A 26,184-nucleotide genomic window follows, 5' to 3' on the forward strand; every position below is an offset into this window, starting at 1 on the left:
AAATAGAAAAAGAAGAAGCAGAAACGATCGATACACCCATGACACCTGAGACAAACGCAAATGCGATGACATTACGATTCTGTCGCATCCCTGGCCGAAAGGTTAGCTTCAAAGCTAGCAAAATGACTAGAGAGAGAGAAAGAGGAAAAAAAGAGATTATCGTGATGACTTCTCTGCGCTCGGCAATCAAATTCGACACGAACCTTTTTCTTCCCCCGTGGGCGCGTTTTCGTGGTCGTAACAACGGCCGATCGTCCACCCACCCCCACGTCCATCGCCGTCGACCATCACTTAGGATGGGGACGGCGCCAAGGTACGAATGCGAGAACTTACGGGGAAGCCCTAATGATCGAGCGCTTCTTCCTCGAACCCCAGGAATCTGATTCGATCGAACGAAAGAGACAAGGAAGAGGAAAAAGAGAGAGAGAAAGAGAGAGAGAGAAAGGGTCAGAGAGGGTGGTCGAGGGCGAGATGCGCGGGGAGGACGGGGAGGAAGCAGGGCTCTCCGGCTGGATGGGCGGGTAATGGTCGGATGGGTGGTCGGTCTGTAGGCTAAAGTCAGATCTCCAAGGTTTCATAGGTGTGTTGGGCACAAACAGTTGCCAGGTAACCAGCCAGGGAGGCGACCGGTCAATACCTCGGCTCTCGCCGCTCGGGCTCACCTCTGCATGAGCTAAAACGTCACCGGCGGCGGAGAGAGAGTTGCTCTCTCCACCTGTCTCACCCTTCTACCCGCGCGCACCATCAACCTACCCTCCAGGTCGCCCCCGGACGTGCACAGGGAGGCGCACCACAGCAGCAGCAGCAGCACCAACGTCGCCGCGTCCCCCTCCTCCCCCTCCCGCTATCGATCATCGCGCCGCCACCGTCTGATACTCGATAACGACGGCGGTTTCGTCCGCCGTTTCCACGTTTCCCGATAACTGCCGGACCTTAACTATTAACGTAGGGGAAGTTATTCTCTCCCTTCCGTTGTGACCGATAACGTTCGTAGAAACTAATGTAACAAGCCAGCTGACGTTCCGCGAACGTATCATCTGTCTTAAAATTATAATCTTTTTTAAGAAGATCAACTATGTAGATAGAACAGATCTAGTCTCAAAAATTCTTTTTTACCTGATCGGATATAATTCGTTTATAATTGATATGATTCATCTGACTGATGGAACCAACACATCTATAAAATATTTTGTAAATATCCTTGTATTGTGCAAGAAAAAAAATCAAGTAAATATATGTATATGTCATGTGAAAACATCTGATAGTCTGATAAATGATATTTCAACATGCAAAGAACAACGTTATTTTTTCTTTTAAGGGAGAAAGTTTCCGATTGATAGCGCGATGTTTTTCAACATGTGGTAGCGTGTTATTAAAAAGATTCGAATATTTAGCTAAATTCAACGTCAATAGAATAATATCAAGGCCATACATAGCATAGATTTTTCATAACATGCAGACGTGGGAATATAAGCGGATTTAACCACGTGGTGAACATTTGACTAAGGATTCGTAAATATATACAGCGTGTATGCAAATACACATGCCGACGAACATAGACGACTCTATATTAAACTAATGGGGATATTCATGATAATTGATAACCGATAATGCAATGTAAATATCAAATATATATCTCAAATATATTTCTCTTTCGAGGGAGAGAAGTAATTCACATTTCAAGAAAGAAAATTTATACAAATACATATATTTCCTCCTCGGAAAAAATATGAATCAACGCAGGACTTGCATAGAATTATTAGGACCTGCATAATTTTATCGAGTTTCAATTTTAAATCGAGCTTTCGTGGATCTTAATGTGCGAATTAATAATAAGTCGTGTGTGATCCTTGGCGTCGTCGGGTCGTTCCCATCAGTCGCTAATCCTTTCTCTCTTATTTTCGGAAATAAAATCATCCATTCGAGTACCTATGCATATATTTTTATTATTAACGTGAATTTGAATTTTAAAAATCGATGAGGATTCTATGCTTATGCAAAGTGACAGATTAATAAAGATAGAATATCTTTAAGATAATATCTTTAAGATATCTTTAAAATATCTTTAAGATAAAAAAGATAAAATATCTTTCAGAATTAATAACTCAACAGATTCAATATTTTTTAGGTATGACTAAGAGATCGAACAATCAGCGGCGATTATTTACTACAATATGACAGCTTTTTTTATATTCACTGTATATATGTAGAGACGTTCCTATTTATATATGCATTGTGCCTGTATATATCGCATGCATACATAAATTCTTGTCGTAACTTCGGCCGTAAACCTACACGATGACCTACTTCCAAATTTTACGGTTGCCAAACCTTCATTCCATAGCAGACTCATTTTTTCTTTATCAAAGTATTTTGAAAATATATCTCGCGCGCTAAGTATCTTATATTTAAGTCTCGAAATTTATTTAACAATTCCAGATACAAAGTTATTACGCTACTATTTCAACAGAAAAGTCTCTTTTACTTTATAAAAAGCTCGAAATATATTTATAGGTTTGATCTCAGAGATAAATATATCATGAACGTCAAAAATAGATATCTATATCTAATAACGTGTTTGTATCGTATTTCAGTTATCAGCATAAATTTTAATAACGTTCATTTATCGTCATTCGTTGTTTTTCATTGTTCGCTCTAGTCTTTGAATATATGGTACTATATGTATATCTTTCACATACGTCAATACATTGCGTGTCCAGCCACCGAGCTAACTCGTTACTTGTCCATTCGCTTCTCGGAATCACAACCACAAGATACCTTGCACATGGAAGCCCTTGGGACGCTCAAAGGGGTGTTTTCGTTCTCCTTTTCGTGCTTGATATCAAGCGCTAATGATATTTTTATCTGTATATTTTTTGTTTTTACCTCGGTTTTTACAAATTATATTTGTGTAAAATGGAACAGGATTACTGGCTTTACAGAATAAATGTGATAAACTGTAGAATAAATGTGATAAACTATAGATATACATAACTCTGTGTATAAGACTTTTCCTAAAATAAAAAAAATAATATACATATGTACGAGTAGTGTATCATTTTTTTCTTAAAACATGAAATAATTAAAGCTGCAAAATTAAATTTAGATTTATTTGTATTATTTTCTCTACTTTATTCTACTCTTTATTATCTATAATTATATTCTATCCTGGAGCTTTAAGAATCTCTCGAGAACTTTTGAAATACTAATAGATAAACGAAGATCATATCCAGAAATAATATATCCGAAAATTTAATAATAAGTCCGTTAAAAATAGTTTTAATAAGAAATTTTAATTGCAATCTAATGAGCTCTTCAAATCCTCGTAATATATTTATAGCGTGCTGCTGTGATACTATCAGTAGAAATTATCTTGGTGATTAAGGTAAATTCTTGGAACTTTTAGTATTATATAGAGTTTATAGAGTTTATAGACAGCATTTTATTAAAGATATTTCCAGGAAACGTGCCGGAAATCAAAGAAAATGCCTTATGCCTGTTTTTACCAACGTCGTTTAATTTTAATCTTAGCTTAACTCACTCTTTGTCTCCTTCTAACTGTTCCTTTAGAAAGAGACAAAGAATAAGTTAAGCTAAGATTAAAGTTAAACGACGTTGGTAGAAACAGGCATAAGGCATTTTTTTTAATTTCCGGCACGTTTCCTGGAAATATCTTTAATAAAATGCTGTCTATAAATTCTATAAACTCTATATAATACTAAAAGTTCCAAGAATTTATCTTAATCACTAAGATAATTTCTATTGATAGTATCACAGCAGCACGGTTGGTAGAAACAGGCATTAGTCAATATTTTCTAAAGGTTTCTGAAATAGCTGCAGCGCTTTTCAAAAAATAAAAGAGTTTCTTCCTTTTTCCTTTAAATGATTTTTTGTGTTTCTTTCCTTTTGAATAATTCTTTTTATTCTGGATCAATAATCATACCAAAGATTGTTCTTTTTCTTTTCTTCGAATAATATTATTATCTGTTAATTATAAATATAAAATTTTCACATTATTTCAATCTAAAATATTTATATATTATAATTTGTAGAAAGACTAATATTTCCAGGAAACATGCCGGAAATCAAAGAAAATGCCTTAGTCAATATTTTCTAAAGGTTTCTGAAATAGCTGCAGCGCTTTTCAAAAAATAAAAGAGTTTCTTCCTTTTTCCTTTAAATGATTTTTTGTGTTTCTTTTCTTTTGAATAATTCTTTTTATTCTGGATCAATAATCATACCAAAGATTGTTCTTTTTCTTTTCTTCGAATAATATTATTATCTGTTAATTATAAATATAAAATTTTCACATTATTTCAATCTAAAATATTTATATATTATAATTTGTAGAAAGACTAATATTTCCAGAAAACATGCCGGAAATCAAAGAAAATGCCTTAGTCAATATTTTCTAAAGGTTTCTGAAATAGCTGCAGCGCTTTTCAAAAAATAAAAGAGTTTCTTCCTTTTTCCTTTAAATGATTTTTTGTGTTTCTTTTCTTTTGAATAATTCTTTTTATTCTGGATCAATAATCATACCAAAGATTGTTCTTTTTCTTTTCTTCGAATAATATTATTATCTGTTAATTATAAATATAAAATTTTCACATTATTTCAATCTAAAATATTTATATATTATAATTTGTAGAAAGACTAATATTTCCAGGAAACATGCCGGAAATCAAAGAAAATGCCTTAGTCAATATTTTCTAAAGGTTTCTGAAATAGCTGCAGCGCTTTTCAAAAAATAAAAGAGTTTCTTCCTTTTTTCTTTAAATAATCTTTTGTGTTTCTTTCTTTTTGAAACTCTAGAATTAACAAAACTTTGGAGAGAAGTTACATGTAAATCTTCGTTGTCTTTGCATATGCACAACATATGTAGATAATCGTTTACAACAATCTTTTGTACGAGTGCTAGAGAATTGACATTTACATGCAAGTTTATTTGTCAGAGACATTTAAATATAATAATATGGCAGTTAGGCATAAAGAACATCCAGGAAAAAAATTAAATTATGATCACTAAAATTCTTTTAGTTATACCAGATTTTCTCTAAAATCTCTGAAGATTTGTTAATTTTCTACAGCCGATTATACAATATTAAATCACACAATGCTTTATGTTACATAATTTAAATTATGCACTAGAAACGTATTGCCTATTTTGCAAACAAAACAATTAATATGTCCACATAATAATAATGGATTACAAGTGACTTATTAGATAATTATGTGCACTCGGACGCTGAATACACCTTTCTAATCTCATTGACTATCTTTTAATGGTAAGAGATCGCGGTCGACGGTTGTTACGCGAAGGTAAGGTGATTGTTAAGATGTGGAAAACGCGTCCATCGGAGTAGAAATAATGACAATTTTCTCTGTGACATAATCGAGGAGCCAGCAATTTTGAAAGCGACACTTCTCCCTCAAGCGACACTTCCTCATAGTGAAGACCATTGCGACAGTTACAGAAAAAGATCAATGTGCTTTATTATTAAAAATATTTTATAAATAAGATATTTTTTTTAAGAAATCGCTCGTTTTAAAAACATCTGTTGATATATGTATAATAGTGTATAATTTAATCTTCATATAAAATTTATTAATTGTGTATAAAAATTTAATAACGCATTAATGTAACATGTTAAATATTTATCATTATTAAAGTGTGGAGATTTACATTGCTAGTATAAAGATTTTTGAATTTCGAGCGATAACAAGATGAAATGACACGAATTGTATTGTACTTTGCTTTCCATGCCAGAATGTGAATAATAATGTAATTTGAAAAAAAAACAGTACTTAAAACGGAAATAAGAAATTGACTTAATGGGCTAAGCCAATATGCAAACCTTTCCCGCGATCATTAGACGCCTTCCGATTCAAAGGACTGATATTTTTGTTAAAGATTGTAATAATTTGCTCTAACGAGCTGATTTTATTGCTCAATCGACTCAAGGATTCTCTACAATTATTTAATCCAAGAATTTTTTGATTAAACGATATATCTCATACATGCTGTATATATATTTTATTTAAAATAAATATATTATAAATATATTTCGTTCAAATAATGTTTTATTTTTTTTAATAGTATATAAATTACGGAAATTGATTTAAAATAAAAAATTTTGTTTTATAAAGTCATATAATATGTCAGTTTCATCCTTTGGTGAAATGACAAATATAAACGCACCAATAATGCATTTTACAGATGCAATTGCTTTACTTGTCAGAAACTTTATTACTTTACGCGGATCCCCTCGACCACTTTACAACAGCGACTTATGTACCCGCGGGCGAGTCGATTCTTCTCTTTCTGCTCTGTGTACATCCGCACCTCGAGTTCGTTCCTCACCTGCACTCACCTGTCTTCCGCTCACTTTCCTTACCCTACGTGGACAGCGCTCTACTTTTGTTGCGTTTAAACGATGCGACTCGCGCAGTGCCATATATACGCGAGTTTCCACGTCGTTTTCGGTCAGAAATATCGCTCAGATACAGTCCCGTTAAAAGATTCTTTCTTATCAATTCTCCGCGTTCCATACCTTGTATTTCCAATATTTAGAATTACAATAAAGATACGAGATTTTTGTTTATCAAGATGAAATTATAACAGTGTTGTGCATAGATGTATGATATTTCGAGCCTCGGATGCAAAGATTTTTATTGAGGAAATATATCAAAGATATATCCAAGATATATCTAATCTCTTTTCACTCTTTTTCTCTTATTATTCAAACTAAATTTTAATATCGGTTTAATGAATGCACACGTGACTTCGTCGTGGAGATCGTTGAACCCAAGGAGCCGCTGACAGGACAGAGAATCCCCTCCCCCTACGTCACAAAAGAGTGCCGAATATACAGGGTGCCCAAACAAAGCTATACATGTATCAGTAGCGAAGCTGCATTCTTGAAAAAATTTCAAGCGAATTCCTTAATATCAGGAGGACTTTTTAAAATCTAAATTATATATATTTTAAATTGTGTGTTAATAAAAAAAAATTCTGGAGCATTATGAGAATTTTCGCTGAAATTTTAACGCGGATTTTCACGAAGCCAAGATTTCTTTTAGCTTTAAAAATATATATCCACATAATCATCTATATCAAGAATATTTTTAATTTAAATACTCTAAGAGAGCAGCGTGGAAAACATTCTACAGTCCTTGTATTTCCAAGTTTTCATGCTCAGCCGCTAATGAGGAAAATTGATCAAGATGAAGTTTCTCACGCATCCGGGAGCTTTTCTTGTAAATCTTCCCCCCGCTTCATATTTCTCATTACATCCAACGGCAGTGTGTTAGGCTTGTCGGCATCGCACGCACATAAGTACCTAATATATTCTTTCACGATACCTGTATTCTTGTAAGGGTGCCGACAATATGCGCGATATTCTTATCACACCGAAACCACTGATAGACAGAGAAAATAACAAAATAACGGAAACAAAGAATGATTGTTAATCTCCGATTTTATATACAATATAACAATTTCAACAACTTTTACATATATTTTGTAATTAAAAATATAATCATCAGAGAGTGAAATATGTAAAAATAATAAATAGAGATTTTTAGCTAAAAGAATCCAGGAATTTTAAAGAATTTCTTAATTATTAAATTAAAGACATTTTCAAAAATTTAGAGTCATCCTGCACCTGAAGCATTAATGCATAGCGATGCTCATGATCTTGCAAACGTTTCGAATCGTTTATCTGATACGTCGAATGTCACGTTCGCTTACGAAGGAAGTAGCGAAGATTTGACGATTCTGATTTGTCAACTAAATTTCGCGCAATGTGATCTGCTACATTTGCCTTACGGCATTATAATTATAATCCGAGAAGGCTTCCTCGAATTCATATAGAATGCCACTTGCTTCTTGAGAAATGAATCTCGCGGATGAAATGCTAGCAAAACACAACAACTGAATTTCTTTTGTATTTGTCACATATTTACGTTCTGTATGTTAATCTATTAATGTACAAAATAATTATATTGATATAATTTATCAATATAAAAGTAAAACTATTCGCGAGAGAGATATTTTTAATAATTTATCGGTAATGCAATCGGCTGACTTTCAAATCAATGTTATTTTCAAGCGCACTTTGAAAATAACATACAATTTTTAATTTAATGCTCCCTTTTATAATTAGAAAAATTAGAATATTAAAAGAAAAAAGAAACGTGCACATGTATTTACGAGATACATTATATGAAATATTTCTGGGTTTTTGATTACACATTGTACAAGCGATTCTTGTGATATTTATAACTTCATAAAAAATGCTTAGCTTGCCAACACCTGCAATTTCATAATGAGGTTAAAAACAGACTACATAGAAGATGCTACGCATTTTCTTCTGAAACCGGATCCGGATTGTTTGAGCCAACAATGACTGATTTATAATATACATTTTTAAACATTGACAAAGAAATATTCATGAAATGTGTATATAACTTGATTATTTTAATTTAAGAAAAATATATGAAAAAGAAAGATGTAATAATATAGTAAAAATTATTTTTAATATTTGTCAATTTCTATCTCTGAATAATATTGTCGAAATAATCTCTAGCTAAATTTTTAAATTATATAAATTAAATTTAATACATATAACTTTAAAAGAAAGATGTGAAGAGTCCGTTAAATACAAGCTTTAATCGCATGGCTGGCTCGAGCACCAACGACACTAGTCATGAAATTAACATGCATATATATTCGATCGTTTAGAAGCTCGATGGAAGATCAAGCGAATGCATAATGTGGAGAGTGACCCTTGATTTACTGATCTTTCACCTATCCCAGCCAGGTGTAAATTATTCATTAGATTCTTCCGAAATTAATCGATGGATTTAATGTTGACTCTACCTTTTCTTTGTCGCTCAAGAGATACAAGTTAAAACATAAGTTGTGAGTGTGCGATAGTGTTATAAAACGCAGGAAGATTTGCGTCCCGTGTCACACGTTTTATCGCATAATCGAGGTTGCAGCGGATCCTAGAATCCTGACCGACAATTTTTGACAGCGACTTTTGTCGAGGAGACATAGCGTATGCGAATAGTACGCAGATGCGTACGTCGCGTCCAGATGTATCCGTGTGCGTCGTGATACGCGCGCATTACGTGCATACACGCGCACACCGTGTGTGGGTCCACCTGAGTGAGCAGACGAGTGAGTGAGCACGGAGGAGAAGGTGTCTCACATGGGTGCCTCTGTTCCCTGCAACACGAGTCCCACAGATGGGGGAGACATCCGGGCAGCTGACGTTCAAATGAAACTGACTGACTGACTTCGGCTTAACCGACTCCACATCCTCCTTCGATTAAGGAGAACTACGTCCGGAGAGCCTGGAGAACGCCCAGGACGGGGGGATTTGCGCGCCATCAAATTATTTCGTCGATATATGCTCGAAGCTAGAGCCGCTCTCCGTCTTAAGTATCCTCAAATGTTCGCCGTGGTTGCGTATCGTGGGAAGAAGTATGTCTCGTGGTTTTTATTCGCTTCTTTCGTATTCCAAGATTTCTACACTTCGTTAATTTATCAAAGATCTATCTCATCTGTGTACTACGAATTGATTAGATAATCAAATCTTGCTCACGTCCTAGATGCAAACCTCATTAATCTTTTGAAGCTTTTGATGATTACGATATCAAATCGCATTTTTAATCTGTTCGTAATTTCTTGATTATTTTATTTTATATAATAAGCACGTGTAAAAAAGACTTGGCTTATTTATATTGTACCTTTTATCATAAATATTGATAAGAGAATCAATTATAGAGATTGACATGCATATATATACTTTTGTAGCAGAGATATTTAATTTTATTTTTCAAGAGTTAAGCATCTCACATATTTCTTAAAGATCAAGACTCAATCGTCTTCGAGCAGTCGTGAGCATATGATAATCGAGTTGCTGAGTAACGAAAGATCATCTTGCATCTATATTTTCCCTGACACTGGAAATCCGAGAGAATGTTTGTAATATGAACGACGCAGCTCCACAGGTTGGCACTTGTGCGCTTGCTATCGTTTGCTTAATTAGAGACAAAATATGTATCGAATCTAAAATTTGTTTGAGAGATTCCGGGCGTATCAATGCGATTCATTAAGATGGATTTATAATTTAGATAGATGGAATTATCATTGAAAATGAATTGTCATTATTAATTTATACATGAGATTATATCTCTTTGCTATAGCTTTTGCCGTATTGTTTTAAATTGTGTATACCTTTATCTAAATAAAACATTTATATATATTCAGATATAGAAGCAAAAAGTACATATGTATAATTTTCTCGACGTAAATTAATTGTAAAACTTTATCGAGGAAATCAATAATTTTCTACGATTATATCTCGATCTACCTGGCTACTAAGCTTGTAATCAAAACGTCTTATCGTAATAACACCCTTGTTAAGTGAAGTTTTATTGCCATGTAATAAGTTGCAATTAGTAATACGGCCGGCACGAAAAATTACTCGGGTTGAGCTTTCTCGCGTCGTGAAAACGCGTTAGTATAGGGTTTATCCGCTAAAATTGCGTGGCATATACAGTCGCATGCGAGCACGCAATACCGCGCTTTCAGGAAACCTATTTACCAGAAGGAAGATATCAATGAGACACACACGAGTCGCATTGTGTACCGTCTTAGTATTGCGCGCATAATCGTGTAATTCGTGTAAACTGATACGGACGAGTTGAACGACTTGTAACCCAAAGCGCCGATCAAAAGCCGTTCGTCTCATTACGCATCACATTTTGCTTATACAGTATGTCATGAATCGCATTCGCATTCGCGAATAATTGCGTCTCGATTGAATGATAAGAACACGAGAATGTCACGCCGCGGAGAATCTGCACGCGAAGTATGCACTCTTTGAAAAGAGCTCCTTCATCTTTTTATCATTATTTGTCTTTTGTATAATTTATATGTAGATCTCTTCTTTTTTTTTGCTTTTTATATTTAATTAATATCTGTCATATACGTATATGAAGCGAAGAATTGCCAATATTGTACTATTTAAGAATATTTTATATTATTCTTATTGACATTAATTTGCATTCAAGTTAATATTGAACATTTTAATTTGATGTTTAAGATACACAACTATTTAATAAAGATTTAATTTTGTTAAGAACAAATTAATTTGACATAAATTTTTTTATGATATAGTGTAAAAGATAATTAAAAAACCTGTCTCCAAATTGTATCGATTTTCAGAATCGTACTTTCCTTAAAAATAATAAATTTATGAATAAAAATAATAAAAAAATATGGGCGAGAGAGAGAGAGAGAGAGAGAGAGAGAGAGAGAAATCATTTACTTTTATATATAATATATATTTATACGTGTATTAAGAGTAAATAAAGAAATACCTAATATATAAAAATTATGAAATAACATATTTATATTAATATTAATTTATATCTTATATTTTTTTTAACCATATTTTATCAATAATAAATAAAAAGAAAATCTATAAGTAATAATTATTAAATATTTTTATAATTAACAGTTGGGACAATAATAAATTTTTGTTTTTTTTAATACTCCTCGACAAGAATCTTGTGGTGGTACAATTTAAAAAATATGATTAATTTATTTATAAATATATATTGATTTTTAATCTTTATAAAATAAATATATACACAAAAAGAATAATAAAATATTCTACAATAAACCTACTTTTAAAAAAATACAAAAATATAAAACGAAACTGCATCATTGGAGATTATTATCAGCTAAAATAAATTGATCACAAGTTACATCAATCGTATCTGATTTTTTAAATATTTGCAGCACGCACAAGATAAGATATAATCTGGAAACTTTTATATTTCTTATTACACATTTATTTCATATTTTTACCATTAGATTTATATTCATTAATTATAAAGAAATTAATGAAATACGATTTAAAACATCAGGGATATCTCCTCAATTTGGAAAGAAATATATAAAAATAAAATCCTAATAGAGTAATCTTACTTATTCTTATCTAGTATAACGTTTATCTTTTCGTTTCTAGAAAATGAGCAATCGCAGGTAATTTTGAAAGGTTCTCTCTCGTCCCTATCGAAAGGAACACTCGTCGCTCGAGCAGGATACCGTAGGGCATGACACGGCCAGAGATGGTGAGCGCCATTTGTACGAGGGGAGGACAGAGGAAGTAGAGAAAAAAGAGAGATAGTGTACTCTAGGGACGGGGAGTAGTCCGCCGAAAGAGAGAGAAAGAGAGAGAGGGAGAATGAGAGAGATATAGAGCAAGAAGGAAAAGGAGATAGCGAGGGGCCAGGTAGACAGAGGAAGAGCTCTGTGAGACTCGCGTGAGGGCGAGCGGGATCGAGAGAGCGAGCGAGAGACAAAAGGGAGGGAACGGATAAGAGGAAGCGTGGGCACTCAGGTGTGACTCTCCCGCGGGTTCTCCTGCGCCTCTCCTTGCCAGCAGCAACAGATACGCGGACCTTGGTCTCTCCCCGCGCGCGTCCGGAAGTGCTCTTTATCTCTGTCGGTCTGTCCCCTTCGTACGCCCGTACGTGCGTACACGCGCGCGCACATTCGCTACTCACCGCACGCACACGCGCGCGCATGACACACGTGTAACGCGTAACGTACTCACGAAAAATCGCTGAACCGCTCTTACTCCTTTTATTCTCTCTGTGAGATCTTTAACGATCTTTCTCGTTTTAATATCTTCGTAATTATCGATCGTTGTTTCAGTTTGCTTGATATTTTAATTCACGAGAGAAATCGTTTTTTAAAATTTATAACAGAAAAGCATTAATTTTTACAAATGTAATTATTAATTTAGACTTTGGGTATTTTAATCGCGTTGGTCTTTTTTTTCTTAGCAATATGTTTGGCTTCTTCGTTCTGATTTTTGTTTGTTAGACTAAGAGAAAGTAGCATACATATAAAAAATCTTTTTATATATTTATTATGAACTTTGTATCTTGGCAATTGGATTTTGATAGAATTAAATATAATTCGCGGGATGTAACAATTTCTATGAATTTGCAAATATAATAAAGATATACATGACTACACCTGCAATAATTTCAAAATATAACAAAGTATTAATTCACTTCTTTATGTAATATATGTTTAATTGTTAGATATTAATATTGAATTAATTAATTTATTAGATAATTAAAATATTTTAATAGCAATTAAAATATTTTATTATATATATTAACAATATAATATAAAAACTTTTCTATCAGATTTCCGCTAATATATTTTAATTAAGCAATTAAGAAAAATGTATGTTATAAAGTTTTTAAATTTCCGTGCTTATATGATTCAGCGTATGTTTCTACTCTACGTTCTATATCCAAAAAATTATGAGTATACTTTGCGTCTCCTAGTGATATCAGATAAACAACATGCCACCCTTTACTTCGTATCCCGGACATCGACTCAACGAAATTTCCTGGTGTATGTACGCGGACAATCGACGCGACGGTTAACAGCGGGTGTGCGTAGCAGGTGGTGCATATATACCAATATATCGAGATATTATGCGATATGCGTAATATATGTCTATATCTAATCGTAAGTGATTTTGTAATATTTAGTAAAAGAAATAATAGAAAATATCAATTAATAAACTAATAAAATCAATTAATAAATTAGTAAAAAAATTGTTGATTTTTATTGAAATTTTAGAATATTAAATTCGCATGTTCTTTTGAAAATAAATATTCGGAAAAATTATATTTAATATTTTTGAATATTCTTTTCGAAAATGTAAATGTAATGATAGATTAAAAAACATTTTAAGATAAATAATGTATATTTATGTATACATATATATAGAGGGAATGTTTAGAGAGATAATTATAAACAATAAAAAAATTTTGATATTTATAAAAATTCTCGTCGAGTTGTAAAGTTGGAATAAGAAAAAAAAAACAAGGTTAAAGATCTAATGATCATAGGTAAACGTAGGAAAAGTAGGGATAGTATAATCATGATCCAACGAGAGGGAACGTAACGATAATATTTATGCAGTTTTGAGAAACTTCCGCTCGTTTCGTTTCATGTGCAAACAATAAAGTGCGTACATTGAGATTGTATCAATTTTGTTTATGGATCTTCTTTGCAAAGCATATGACGTATCACGAGAGCGAAATAAATGGTACGGTGAAATAGTCGCTTCTCCGGTCGGTCTTAATCGGATGAAAAGATCAACATGCTGGGGACAAGCTTGTCGGCTTTGCTAGCTTCTAATCATACAATAACGCACAATAAGAGCCTAATTTAATTGTTTACAACCATAATTACTAGCGTGTGGAAGAAGTTGAGCATTAATAAAAAAATCTAGCATAGGATCAAATCTAGACAAGTTTTTATTATTTGACTCTTTAACTCTCTTTACGATATGATGTAATTTATGATATACAACTTCGCGTATTTATTTTCTCAAATAATTAAAATTGCAAAGAATAATATAAAATTCACAAGTTACATTTTTGAAGTATTCATAATCTAGTAGAAATAAAAGAAATAACAGAGGATGTGATTATTATGTTGCTTATCTTCTAATAACGCCGGGCTAACATTTAATTTGACGGAAATTTTCTATAAAATAATGAGACATACGTCATTTATTCATTCTCCAGTAATCGAGCTTCTAAAAAAAGTCGACATAGGAATTGACGCGCAAAGTATCGCGATATATATGTCCATAAGATGAAGATCTCCCCCCCCCTTCTCTCTCTCTCTCTCTCTTTCTCTCTCTCCATATATAACATTAAAATAAAGTGAACTGTTAAATCGTTACATTCCTTCTCAGTAAGCCACGATTACATCTGCAGCGTTACCATGACCGGGGAAGCATGAGGGGCGGATCGCGCGCGCAAGAGACGAGGGGACTAAAATAATTACGGGAAACCGAGGTTTACAGAGCACCGAAGAGGAAAGGAGGAGAGAAGAAACGCGCAAGAAGAGCAGAGGAGGGACAGAGGAGAGACGAGAAGAGATGTCGGAGAGAAGCAATGCTAATTCCCGACTCGGAGAGCGAGTCGGGAGCCTCCGAGAGGTTTCTCACCTTCTACGGTTTCCCTCCTCCAGCCGAGGCCGAGGGGCACTCGCCCGTCGTTCGTCGGGGATGACTCTACTTTGCACAACGTCGACTAATCCGTTGAGTTCCACTCAGACGCGATCAATTAATTTTTTAATGTAATTTCATGTATATTAATCGTTTATTTAAAAAAAATAACATGCTTAACATTAAATTTAATTTAATAATATCATATCTCTTTATTTGTGAAAAAAAGAGAATTATATTTAATTTAAAAACAATGTTATAAATAAAAAATGTATGAGATATATAAAATATGTCTTATGTATATATCATGTATTAATTTAATTTATAAAAATTTAATAAAATAAAATTTTTTAAGTTGTTCATTATTCAATTAATAACAAGACAAAGTAATATTATAAAATTATAATTTTAATAATATTCATCTCTCTGGAATGTACACACGTCGAATCGCGTCAAAATGACTACTTTTGCTATCTGGGAATCTATAAATCTATACACACAAGTATATTATCGATTAATTACGTATTTAATTTAATATAAATAGAAGCTCACAAATTTAATATCACTTGTTTTCAAAATTCGCTTAATCAAAAAAATGATTTGTATCATTGATTGATTATATAGTTAATATAAGTATTCAAGTGTCACCAGACAAATACACATGTACATACACGTGCGTCCATCCATCAAGTGCGTGAATACTCATCAAGAATTGCAGAAATCATGTGACACCTAGCGGACATCACATAAAACGTGCAAAATACTTAGTTGATAACTAAAAAATATTATCAGTTTTCAAAATAAATTTTTGCATAATTTCTATAAATCGATTTTTAAAAAATCTTTCCTTGCTATGCCTATATTATTCATTTTAATTAAAATTTTACACATATGCATATAAAGACATTCCTTGAGAAGAGCGATGGTGGCGATGAAGCAGACCTGGAGCATAGGAGAAAGGATATTCGCGGACGACTACGAAAGAAGAATAAAGATGTTTAATGCGTTAGTGGGAAGCGTGGCTCTATACGGGGCAGAGATATGGGGATGGGGAAACGAAGAAAGGATGAAGAAAATAAAGAGGAAATATATAAAATGGATACTGAAACTAGACAGGAGGACACCAAACTACATACTGGAAGAAGAAACAAAAATGAAGGAACTGAGAACGGAGGCCATAAAAAGAGCAATAAAATATGAAGAAAAGGCAAGGCAATCGGAGAAGAAGATAATAATAAAAGTATGAAAGAAATAGAGAAAAGGAGAGAAAGTGGAGAAGAAAGTAAATGGGAAAAGAAAAGGAGAAGGATACTAGAGGAGGCAGACATGGGTAAAGAAGAACTGAAAAAGGAGAGAGAAGAAGGGGAGACAGAGATATCCGAAAAGATAATGGAAAGAATTGAAGAACGACAAAAAGAAGAGAGGAAGAGGAAAACAGAGGATTCAAGATATAACGATATATATAAAAAGATAAGGACAGAAGGAGTACCGAATTATCTGAAAGGAAAAAAGAGTAAGAAAAATAGGAGCAGAATTGCAAGATATAGATGTGGTAGCGAAGTGAGAGGAGGATACTACTGGAAGGAGGAGACAGAAAGAGAATGCAGGATATGTGGAAAAGGAGAAGAAAGCCTAAAGCACGTACTAAAGGAATGCAAAGCAACAAAAGACGAAATATCAATGGAAGAATTCTTGAGCGAGGAGGAAAACGGATTGAATATAATGAGAAAAATAGACAAGATACGAGAAGAGAAGAGGACGGAGAAGGCGGACAAAGTCATCGCAAGCCAAGGAAACCCGAGGTGCAACGAAAAATAGAGACAAGAAGTAATAATGACTAAGAACAACAACAAAATATGAAGCCAAAGAAGCCAAAGAAACCAAAGAAACCAAAGATATCAAAGATACCAAAGATAATAAAGATAGAACACAAAGAATTACTAAACTACAAAGGGAGATTTAAGAGTTTTTACACACTCCATATAACATATAATACATAACATTTAACATTTAACATTTTACTCATCTAGATTAGACTAGATTAGATTAGATAGGAGCTAAGACAGATAATGTTTTCTTATTCGCAACGTTATTTTCATTATATTTTGATTTTGATTTTGATTTTATTTTGATTTTACTTTTTATTTTACTCTTATTAGCAGTTACAATTTAATTTAATCCAATTTTATCTTATCTTATTTTATTTTATTTTATAATATCTCATATTACTTTCCCCGCCTGTTACGCTAAAGTCTAGATTTTAGATTTTAGATTTTAGATTTTAGATTTAGATTTTATTTTATTCCATTCATTTTACTTTATTCTATTCCTATTTCTATTTTAATTTTATATATTATATCACATTTTATATTTTATATTTTATACTAATGAATACAAAACTTGTAAAGCTCTGTAAGACTGGAAGTCCCCCCATCCAAAGCCGTAAGGCATGGATTAAGAACAATAAATATAAAGACATTCTTTAATTTATTTACGATGATATATACATAAACCGACAATAAATAATCTTATCAATAAATTATTTAAAAAGAAGAGGGAGAAAAAATATATTTATAATTTTTTTAAATTGTTCTCTCTACATATAATATAAATCAATTATGATATAATAAATCTTTAGTCAAAAAAGAAATTTATATATTACTGATCTCGATAAGTTTATTCTTTTCCGTAAATATTAGAATTTATTATTTTTGAATACTTTCTTCGTTTCATTATGATAAAGCAACTAAATTAATATAAAAGAAAAAGAAGATTAGAAAATATGAATAATTAATATATATAAAATTATGATTATATTATCTTTCAGATTGCAGAGTTTTAATTTTTATTATATATATATTATAAAAATTTTTAAATTGCAATCTGAGAAGACAATAATCGAGAATCTATTAATATAATAATCACATAAGAATCTATTTTTTTCAGGTTTGTCATTTAACGAACAGTTACGATCGCAATGCGAGAAATGCTACATTCATCTACCCTGACGAAGCAGAACGACCGTTACATCGTAAAGCTCATCGCACACAGATTTACGTAAGTGCATAAACACACGGCATACATAAGCGCCTCGCGATTAATGAAACACTCAAAATAAATTCTGCGCAATAATGTATCGAGAGCTTACGTTGAGGGTTTCATGGGACTTGAAGGCGCTTTTATGCTACGTGCATCCTGTTACATCAATTTGTGCGCGACAGTCTTAAATTCTGTCGGCCAACTTCTCTTCTGCATCGACGATCAAAGAGAGAAAACCACGCTTGAGCGTCTCTAATATGCCCCATGTTCGCGATCGTTCGGAAAGTTGTTGCGTATTTCTCGATAAAAGCACTTCCCGAACGCTCGAGTGAAATGTACTCATTTAGAACGGATTGCACCAGTCGTCAATTAGCGTTGATCGCGGTTAATTTTCTCTATATGCATGTAATGCGTATAACTAGGTCCATGATCCAGCTTGAGATTAAGGAATAGTTAAGTCAGAGAGTGATTGAAGTTTGAAAGATAGCAAATTTTAAATCTCTAGATTTTCAATATTAATTTCAATCTCTTAATTCACGTATTTCTTTCATGCTGCATCTTTATAATTTTTTTCCATTGCATTCGTAAAAAATAAATGTTTCGAGATACCATGAAATAAAATTATAATACCTAATGATGTATATAAATAGTTATAATTAATATAATAATTCATCATTGAGAGTGGATAATATAATGATATAATATGATATGATAACACGTTATCTGTATATATTTTACAAGATAAAAAGATATCGATATCGAGAAAAAGAGAGAGAAATTTATCTCGAAATAATTATTCAAATACGTCTCGAAATCTCTCGTGATTGCAGCAGATGATTTGACAGATCATAGTTTACAGATGTTGTCCATCTGTGATTGACGGAAATTATCGATACCGTAATGTTCGGGTACTAGCCGGAAGTAAGATCCACGTGTATCGTGCATCGCAAAATCATCAAAGAGAAGGGGAAAGGAGACAAGGGACAGCTTTATACTTTCCTAGCAAGCGACTCAATAAATTGATCACGTAAAAGAAACGTATATACGCAACGGTTTTTTTGCATATTCATGCACAGGCATTAGTTTAAACGAATGCATTGACAATCTTTAAGTTGACCTAATTTACGTCAGCATCATATTAAAAAACAAAAGATACAATTTTCATTATCATGAAAAATCTCCATTTATCAAAACTGCAAATTTTATTAAAATAAATATTTTCCTCTCATCTAATTAAAACAATTTAATTAAATTTAAGAGAAACAGATATTGAGGATACTTTCGAATTATATATCGTAATTTGTAAATTTAATTAAGTCGATTATCGTAGAAAGAATATGAATCATCTTTTCTATGAAAATAAAAATGAGTCGAATGACCTCTATTTCATGAATTGTACAGTACAATTGGGCTAACGCCATAAATCCATGTAAAAAAATTTTTAATGAGACTAAAACAAAATTTATGTAATATAATTTCGATAAAAATCATAATGGAACCTAATTGTAAAATTTTGTTTTCTGTCTGAAGAAATATCTCTCTCTTTCTTTCTTTTTCTAATTAACATAAGAGTAATTCTGGACCTATTACACGAAGCATTTTCTTCACTACCGTCGCGAGCGACGATCTCCCTTTCCCTCTGTAAATGAGAAAGCTCAATAAAGTACCGGGTGACGATCACGATCTCACCGCATCTAAAATCACCCGGCGGTCCTCGTGATTGTATTAATTCACTTGACAGAATACAGAATACGGGACGCAGGGTGTATACAGATGCCCAGTGGGTTCGCGCGTGGATGTATTGTCTTCTCGGCTCCTTTCTCGCATTAGCATAAGAATTCAGCGTGTGCCTGATGCGCCTATCAATCGGCCCCCCTCAGTGAATCAAGACTTAAATCTTGCACCATGATCAACCGGCAGTCCGAATGTCGAAACGTCGTCATCATCGATCGAGAAATCTGAAATGCGTTGGCCCAAAAAACCGACGCTTTAGGCCTAAATAATCCGAATATTTTGGAAGTGAAAACAGCATTGTGTGATACGAAGATGAACTGTCACAGTTTCAAGAGCGCCTATCGATTGATGAAAATATCAATACTGTGGCGATAAGAATTTCTAACAATCGCATTAAACGACGTAGAATTTAATATCAGTAAAGAGAACTATAAATAGATCAGAAGAATTTAATTTAATTAAGAATAATAAATAATTATAATATATATTATAGTATAACAAGCATACAAATCCACTAGAAAACCTATAATTTTACGTATCTTATAAAAGCGGAGATTAAGATACGATTTAACTGAAGACTAAATCTTTCAAAACACAATATGATAATTCAATCCTTTTAAAACGCCCATACAAACCCGTGTATGTGTGTGTAGCATGCTTTTATCTAAATTTGTACGTGCTTAAGAGTCGAGAAGACCGAATCGTTTTGGCGCGAATGCGTGGCGCAAAGTCGAAGTGAGGAACGAAAGGATCGACGATCCAGTGATGGCTCCAGTCCCAAGAACAGAAATTGTTACGTGCTCGCTCCGGCAGCGTGATCCGAATGCTCATGCGAGCGGCGATCGGCCGCGGTCATCCAGAGCCGAGAGGAGAGACTCACGAGAGTCCCGTAGCGTTACTCAAGCGCGGAGAAGCTTTCTTCGATGGACGACACACACACGCGTACACGTGTGTATGTATAGTACCGTAGCTGCGCGATGGCTAAACGGAGAGAAATCCCGATAGAACAATATTATTTTTTATCACAAGCTTATTACAAATTAAATTAATAATAATAGGTGTAAATTAATAATAATACAAAAATGATAGACTTATAAATATATAAAAATAATAGAGGGAAAAATATTTAAAAAAAATTATATATATATATATATATATATATATATATATATATATATATAATATAAATAGTAAAGAAAATATCAGAGAAAAAACTAATAACTTATCCTACTCTTTTCATATCTTATTTGAAAATTTCGTGAAATTATCATGGTACTATTTTTAAAAATATTATTTTCATCGAAACTTATTTCGAAAAAAAGAAGTGGGCGCAAAAGTGACTAGCCACATGGCTGCGAATGTCAAAAGGCGATTGTCCGTCCATGCGGAAGCAGAGAGCTCACGGCTCTGCATCTATCCCTCGATCGTCTCTCACTCGCAGGACACGTACTCGTCGTGTCCCCGTACACGTCCTCGTGTGTCGTAGGCTGTGCGTGTACGCAGCGCGGTATGTATCACCGTGCGTATAGGTATACGTATTGTCCGCTTAGGCTCGCGATGCCGAAACGGCCGACCGGGATGTCAGACGGGAATCTGCGCGACGGTGGTATCGAGGGCAGCTCTCGCGAGGAATTTAAAGAGCAGATCGATCGTAATCTCCTAGGCACGCCCTAGGTCTTCCCGAACGCGTCCGCTTTCGGTCGCGATTTCTCAGAATTTATCCTTGAATTATTTTAAGAAAGCGAAAGAGAGAGTAATAGATAAAATAGAATTATGAGATAAAATAAAATTATACATATCATGATCGATAAGATTGGAATGCGATTAAAAAGATTATGTAATTGATCGTCTTTCAAGAGAGATTCCAATTTCAATAAATAGTAAATATATTTTATTCGAGCATTTTACTCTTTTTAATATATTTATAGAAAAAGATATTAATATATTCTCTAAAATCAAAATAGATGAAAAGAGATTTCTCAGAGAGATTTCAAGAGATAAATTATTTTTGAATATTATTGATATTCATTATTATATTTTTATTGGATATTTATATATAATTTTTACGGAGCGATATTGATATATAATTTTTTTTCTTATCATTATTTATATATTTATATATTTAGAGAAATATAATAATACGAGAGCAGAATCTATTATCCCAAAGATAAATTTTCAGTTTTATAATTTTTCTATAATTTTTTTAAGTTTTTTCAAGTCTCTCTATATATCTACTATACAAAACGAAAAAAAAGTTCTAGCAAAAATATTCTTTCGCATATCGTAAAATGAAAAATCAAATAAATTATATATCAATCATCAATCATCGCTTTATTCTATGTTCGATTTAATGCTAAAAAAGTTTTTAGTTGACATAGCAATCATGTGAACAAGATTGAATCTTTCTAATGCGAGTTCGATAAACTATATTTTGATAATAGTTTCGATAAATAATATTTTGATAAATGAAGCTCCATCATACGAATGAGCTATCTATCGCAGATGTTATGCGCGCTAAAATTCGACAATGTTTCTCGCTTAATGTCTGGGTATTTAATGCGTTCTACTCACCAAACAGGTAGATGCTTTTATGAATGCGACTGGCATTGTCTGTGGATGAGACCGCCGAATATGGATGGTAGCCGAAGATGATCGGGAGGGATGAGACTGCTTAGCAAATAAGGACGTGACGTAGCAGTGACTTGACCTATAAGGCAAACGGATTTGCTGTTAATAGTCAATATGCATTAGACAAACAATGAGCGGATCTTCGGGCCGCACACGATGCCATCACCTCTTCTCTGCAATGACGTTTCAGAGATTTTGTGTGAGAGATGTCATATTTATAATTGTAAGAATATTATTAGAAACTGTTTGTACATACATACATAAAGAATAGTTATATATTTTACCTCGCAAATATTATATATCAAATATATTATATATTAAATATCGACAAAATATTATTTAAAAAAATGCAATAGATATGAACGAAACATGAAAATGAAGAAAAATATGAAATTTATACATAATTTATATATAAAAATATGCATATGATTATAAATTTTACTTATTCGATATATAGTTTTCTTTGCGTAAACTAAAAAAAGATAGTATAAAAACTAATAAAAAGATAACTAATAAAAAGATATAATATTTCAGATAATCGCATAATATAATAAATAAATTAAGAAGAAAAATATATTTATCTAGAAAGTATAAAAAATAAAAGTACTTAAATCACTCTCTGAAGTTGAATAATTATTGCTCTTGCTCCGTCTTTTATTCGCGCCATTAAGTTTTCAGATAAATTATGGATGACACATGTATATATAATAATATATAACCAATCTTAGCCGATGTTAAGCAATCAATGAAATAATAATTAAGAAAATTTTTGGAAGATTTAACGGAGAAAATTTTAATTGATCATGATTCTCGACTTGGAAGCCTCGAGTTCAGACACAAAAATGAAGGATAGCGATCATAACATAAAAAATTCCAAGGTATATATTAATTTTCTATTGGTTTTCGATTTTAATTAAAGTCAATCCTCTTAATCAGTCTCCTTAATTTAGGTGTGTAAGCCGTTATTTTTTTCTGAGGCTCTTTATATTTCTATAATTGCTCTCTGTTCCTTTTTCTTGTGCTAGAATATATTTTAATTTTTATTATTACTACAAAATACAAAAATTAATTTATGCATCTTTGAAACTTGAACAATTAATTAATTGATCTTGATTATTTTGATGCATCTATATTTTTGTATTTATTCCAGACCAAGACATTATACTTAGGTATAATGTGTTTTGCAACTAACTGTTTAAGCTCGATCGCTTTGGAAATTGGTTCATACGGCTCATTCCGTTCTTTTTCGAGACCCGCTGTTTTTAACAATTTATTACGTCGAAATTACAGTAACTAAAACTCTCTCGTTCCATATGATTAAACGACAGAGGGGGGGGGGGATATGATAACGTATAGAAAATGACTTTCTATTTAACATAGATTTAAGAATTAAGATAATGGTGGCAGACATGCTTGCGGCATTGGTGTCATCAATAATGCTAACAATTGGAGACATATATGGAATCCCGTATCTTTACTTGCCATGGCTTATCAATACTATCGAAGGAATGGCTCTTTATGAAGGACCAGCTCTTTTCGGATTAGCGTATAATGTGTTACCTAATGCAAGCATACCGGCAGGACTGTTTATATTTATAACACTGCTTTTATATGGTAAAAATACTAAAATACATGCAATTTAGATCAAAAAGTTTTATTATAAATATGGCAAAGAATTATTTAATTTAAATCAAATTATAGTAATAATAATTTATAATGTTGACGACTTCTTTAAAAGCCTTTAATATCAAAACTTTTATTTTTTTGAGAATATAAATTTTACTATACAGGGTGAGTCAAAAGTATGTTTTAAAAATTTGTGAGCGTGTTCCTGGATAAAAAGGAAGAACAAATGTTCATATGAACATATGGTAGCAAATGCTTTGTTGTCGAGATAATGGACATAAATCAGCAGTATCAAATAATGCTTTATTTGAACGTTTACAATTTTATTATTGTTGTTTGTTTTTTTTCGTTCAAATAAAGCATTATTTGATACTGCTGATTTATGTCCATTATCTCGACAACAAAGCATTTGCGATCATATGTTCATATGAACATTTGTTCTTCCTTTTTATCCAGGAACACGCTCACAAATTTTTAAAACATACTTTTGACTCACCCTGTATAAGTATTTTTTTATACATAACATTATATAGACAAGAAATTTATATAAAATATCATATATTCTCAAATATTTGCATTTGTTATGATAGCATAAAATCTTTTTTTATTATATCATATTGCTTAATTTTAAAAATAATTTATTAATTTAAACTTGCGATATACAATTAAAAATAACTATAATTGCATTTTATTATTTTCTAGTGGAAGAACTATGTATTTGGAAAGATGTTTTTGTGAGCTTTCAACGTAGCTGGACAAATTATAATAAAAATAATCATTTGAATGCAAAATCCGCAGAGGTGGTGAATAAAGAATTATGCAATGAAAATAAAGAAAATCTTAACGCATCTTCAGAAAAATTGAAAGATCATCAAGAAACCGCAAAAGTTGTAAAAAATAATTTATCGATCAAAAATCGTAGTAAAAGCCTGTTTACAGAAGTGACTGGTTAAATCAATAAATTGAAGTATCATAAATCAATATACATGATATATTAATTTCGGTATATATATTTAATTAATTCTAACCCTTATAATGAAATAATAAGAATTGCTGTAAAGCCTAATTAGAAGTTTTTAGACTGCCATATATATTATTATAGAATATTATAATATTATATATGATTATATAGATTTATGTAGCTAAATTACTCGGCTAAATATATCTATTTGCCTAGACTTAAATTGGATTTATATAATAAAAAGCATCAAGCGCATCCTTAAAGATAGATAGAGAGAGAGAGAGAGAAAAGAAAAGAGAAGATATAAAATGTAATTTGTTACACATGCACAAATTTTTTTATGATGCTACAAATTGCTCACATTTTCTCGACATTTTTTTCCGAAATGATTAAAGCATGCAAGAAATAAGGTAAAACATCGAACTTAATAGCGCGCGACGTGAAAAAGTACACCCAACGACCTCTGCTTACTTGCATTGTACTTGCATTGTACTTACTTGTATATGTATATATGTATATAGTATATGCATGCGATAAGAATATTTCAGGGGAATAAAACTATTACATACCGGTCAACTGTTGCGATAATCGTTCGTTCAATGATTCGCTCGACGTTCTCGATACCCGATTCGCGATAATACGATCAGCGTCAAAACGATCGAGATATCATTTCTCTTAACAATTCGACGAATGTATCCGAGATGGTCAGAGAATCGAATCTCCAAAGAATTCGTTTCGTTCGCAAAGTGACAGGATGCCGAGATGCGTAGAGATGCGCACAAATCTTCATATTGGGTATCCTCATTTTGAGAATCACTCAACGAAGTATCTCGACTATTCTTCGAAATTGTCCGTTTCTTCCCCGCCACCGACTTAAGCGCGGAAGCAACGCAAACTCGACGACAATAAAACGAACGATAATAAAATGGAGATCGATCAATCGCGAAGGGAGATATTGATTAATGTGTTACGACGAGTCCGATATCGATTTCCAACGTTTATCCACGCTCGCGATCCGTTTTTTTACGCGATTATAAGACGCGATACGATCTTACTTCGCGACTCCGAACTCGAGGCTGCGCGAACTGGACGCTCGCGCATGCGCGCACCGCGTTTTCCTTAACC

At 32.6% G+C, this 26,184-nt stretch overlaps 2 protein-coding genes across 2 annotated transcripts in view; one reads left to right on the plus strand and one right to left on the minus strand.

The window, feature by feature from the left end:
• Positions 1-25,953, minus strand: part of LOC145971524 (uncharacterized) — a 112,831-nt gene extending 86,878 nt beyond the window's left edge. Inside the window, exons 1-2 of the mRNA XM_083099265.1 lie at positions 25,629-25,953; positions 22,416-22,551 (exon numbers count right to left, since the gene is read on the minus strand). The gene's annotated coding sequence lies outside the window, so the exon portion shown is untranslated. The remainder of the gene's footprint in view (positions 1-22,415; positions 22,552-25,628) is intronic.
• Positions 23,138-25,079, plus strand: LOC145971867 (uncharacterized). The gene is made up of 4 exons (XM_083099939.1): positions 23,138-23,350; positions 23,623-23,761; positions 23,853-24,086; positions 24,801-25,079. The coding sequence occupies exons 1-4, from the start codon at positions 23,276-23,278 to the stop codon at positions 25,049-25,051; spliced, it is 699 nt and encodes a 232-aa protein (XP_082956065.1). The 5' UTR covers positions 23,138-23,275; the 3' UTR covers positions 25,052-25,079.
• Positions 25,954-26,184: the final 231 nt, after the last annotated feature.

The sequence above is a fragment of the Camponotus vicinus genome, unplaced genomic scaffold, assembly GCF_025532165.1.
Source record: "Camponotus vicinus isolate PSW18456_S1 unplaced genomic scaffold, iyCamVici1.0 SCAF_5, whole genome shotgun sequence".
Lineage (NCBI taxonomy): Eukaryota > Metazoa > Arthropoda > Insecta > Hymenoptera > Formicidae > Camponotus > Camponotus vicinus.

Excerpts from the sequence above, each read along its gene's own strand:
- LOC145971867 (XM_083099939.1), top strand. The coding sequence starts at position 23,276 with ATGATTCTCGACTTGGAAGCCTCGAGTTCAGACACAAAAATGAAGGAT. Across the intron at positions 23,762-23,852 it reads TTTATTACGTCGAAATTACA|ATTTAAGAATTAAGATAATG; the intron begins GTAACTAAAACT and ends TATTTAACATAG. Across the intron at positions 24,087-24,800 it reads TATAACACTGCTTTTATATG|TGGAAGAACTATGTATTTGG; the intron begins GTAAAAATACTA and ends ATTATTTTCTAG.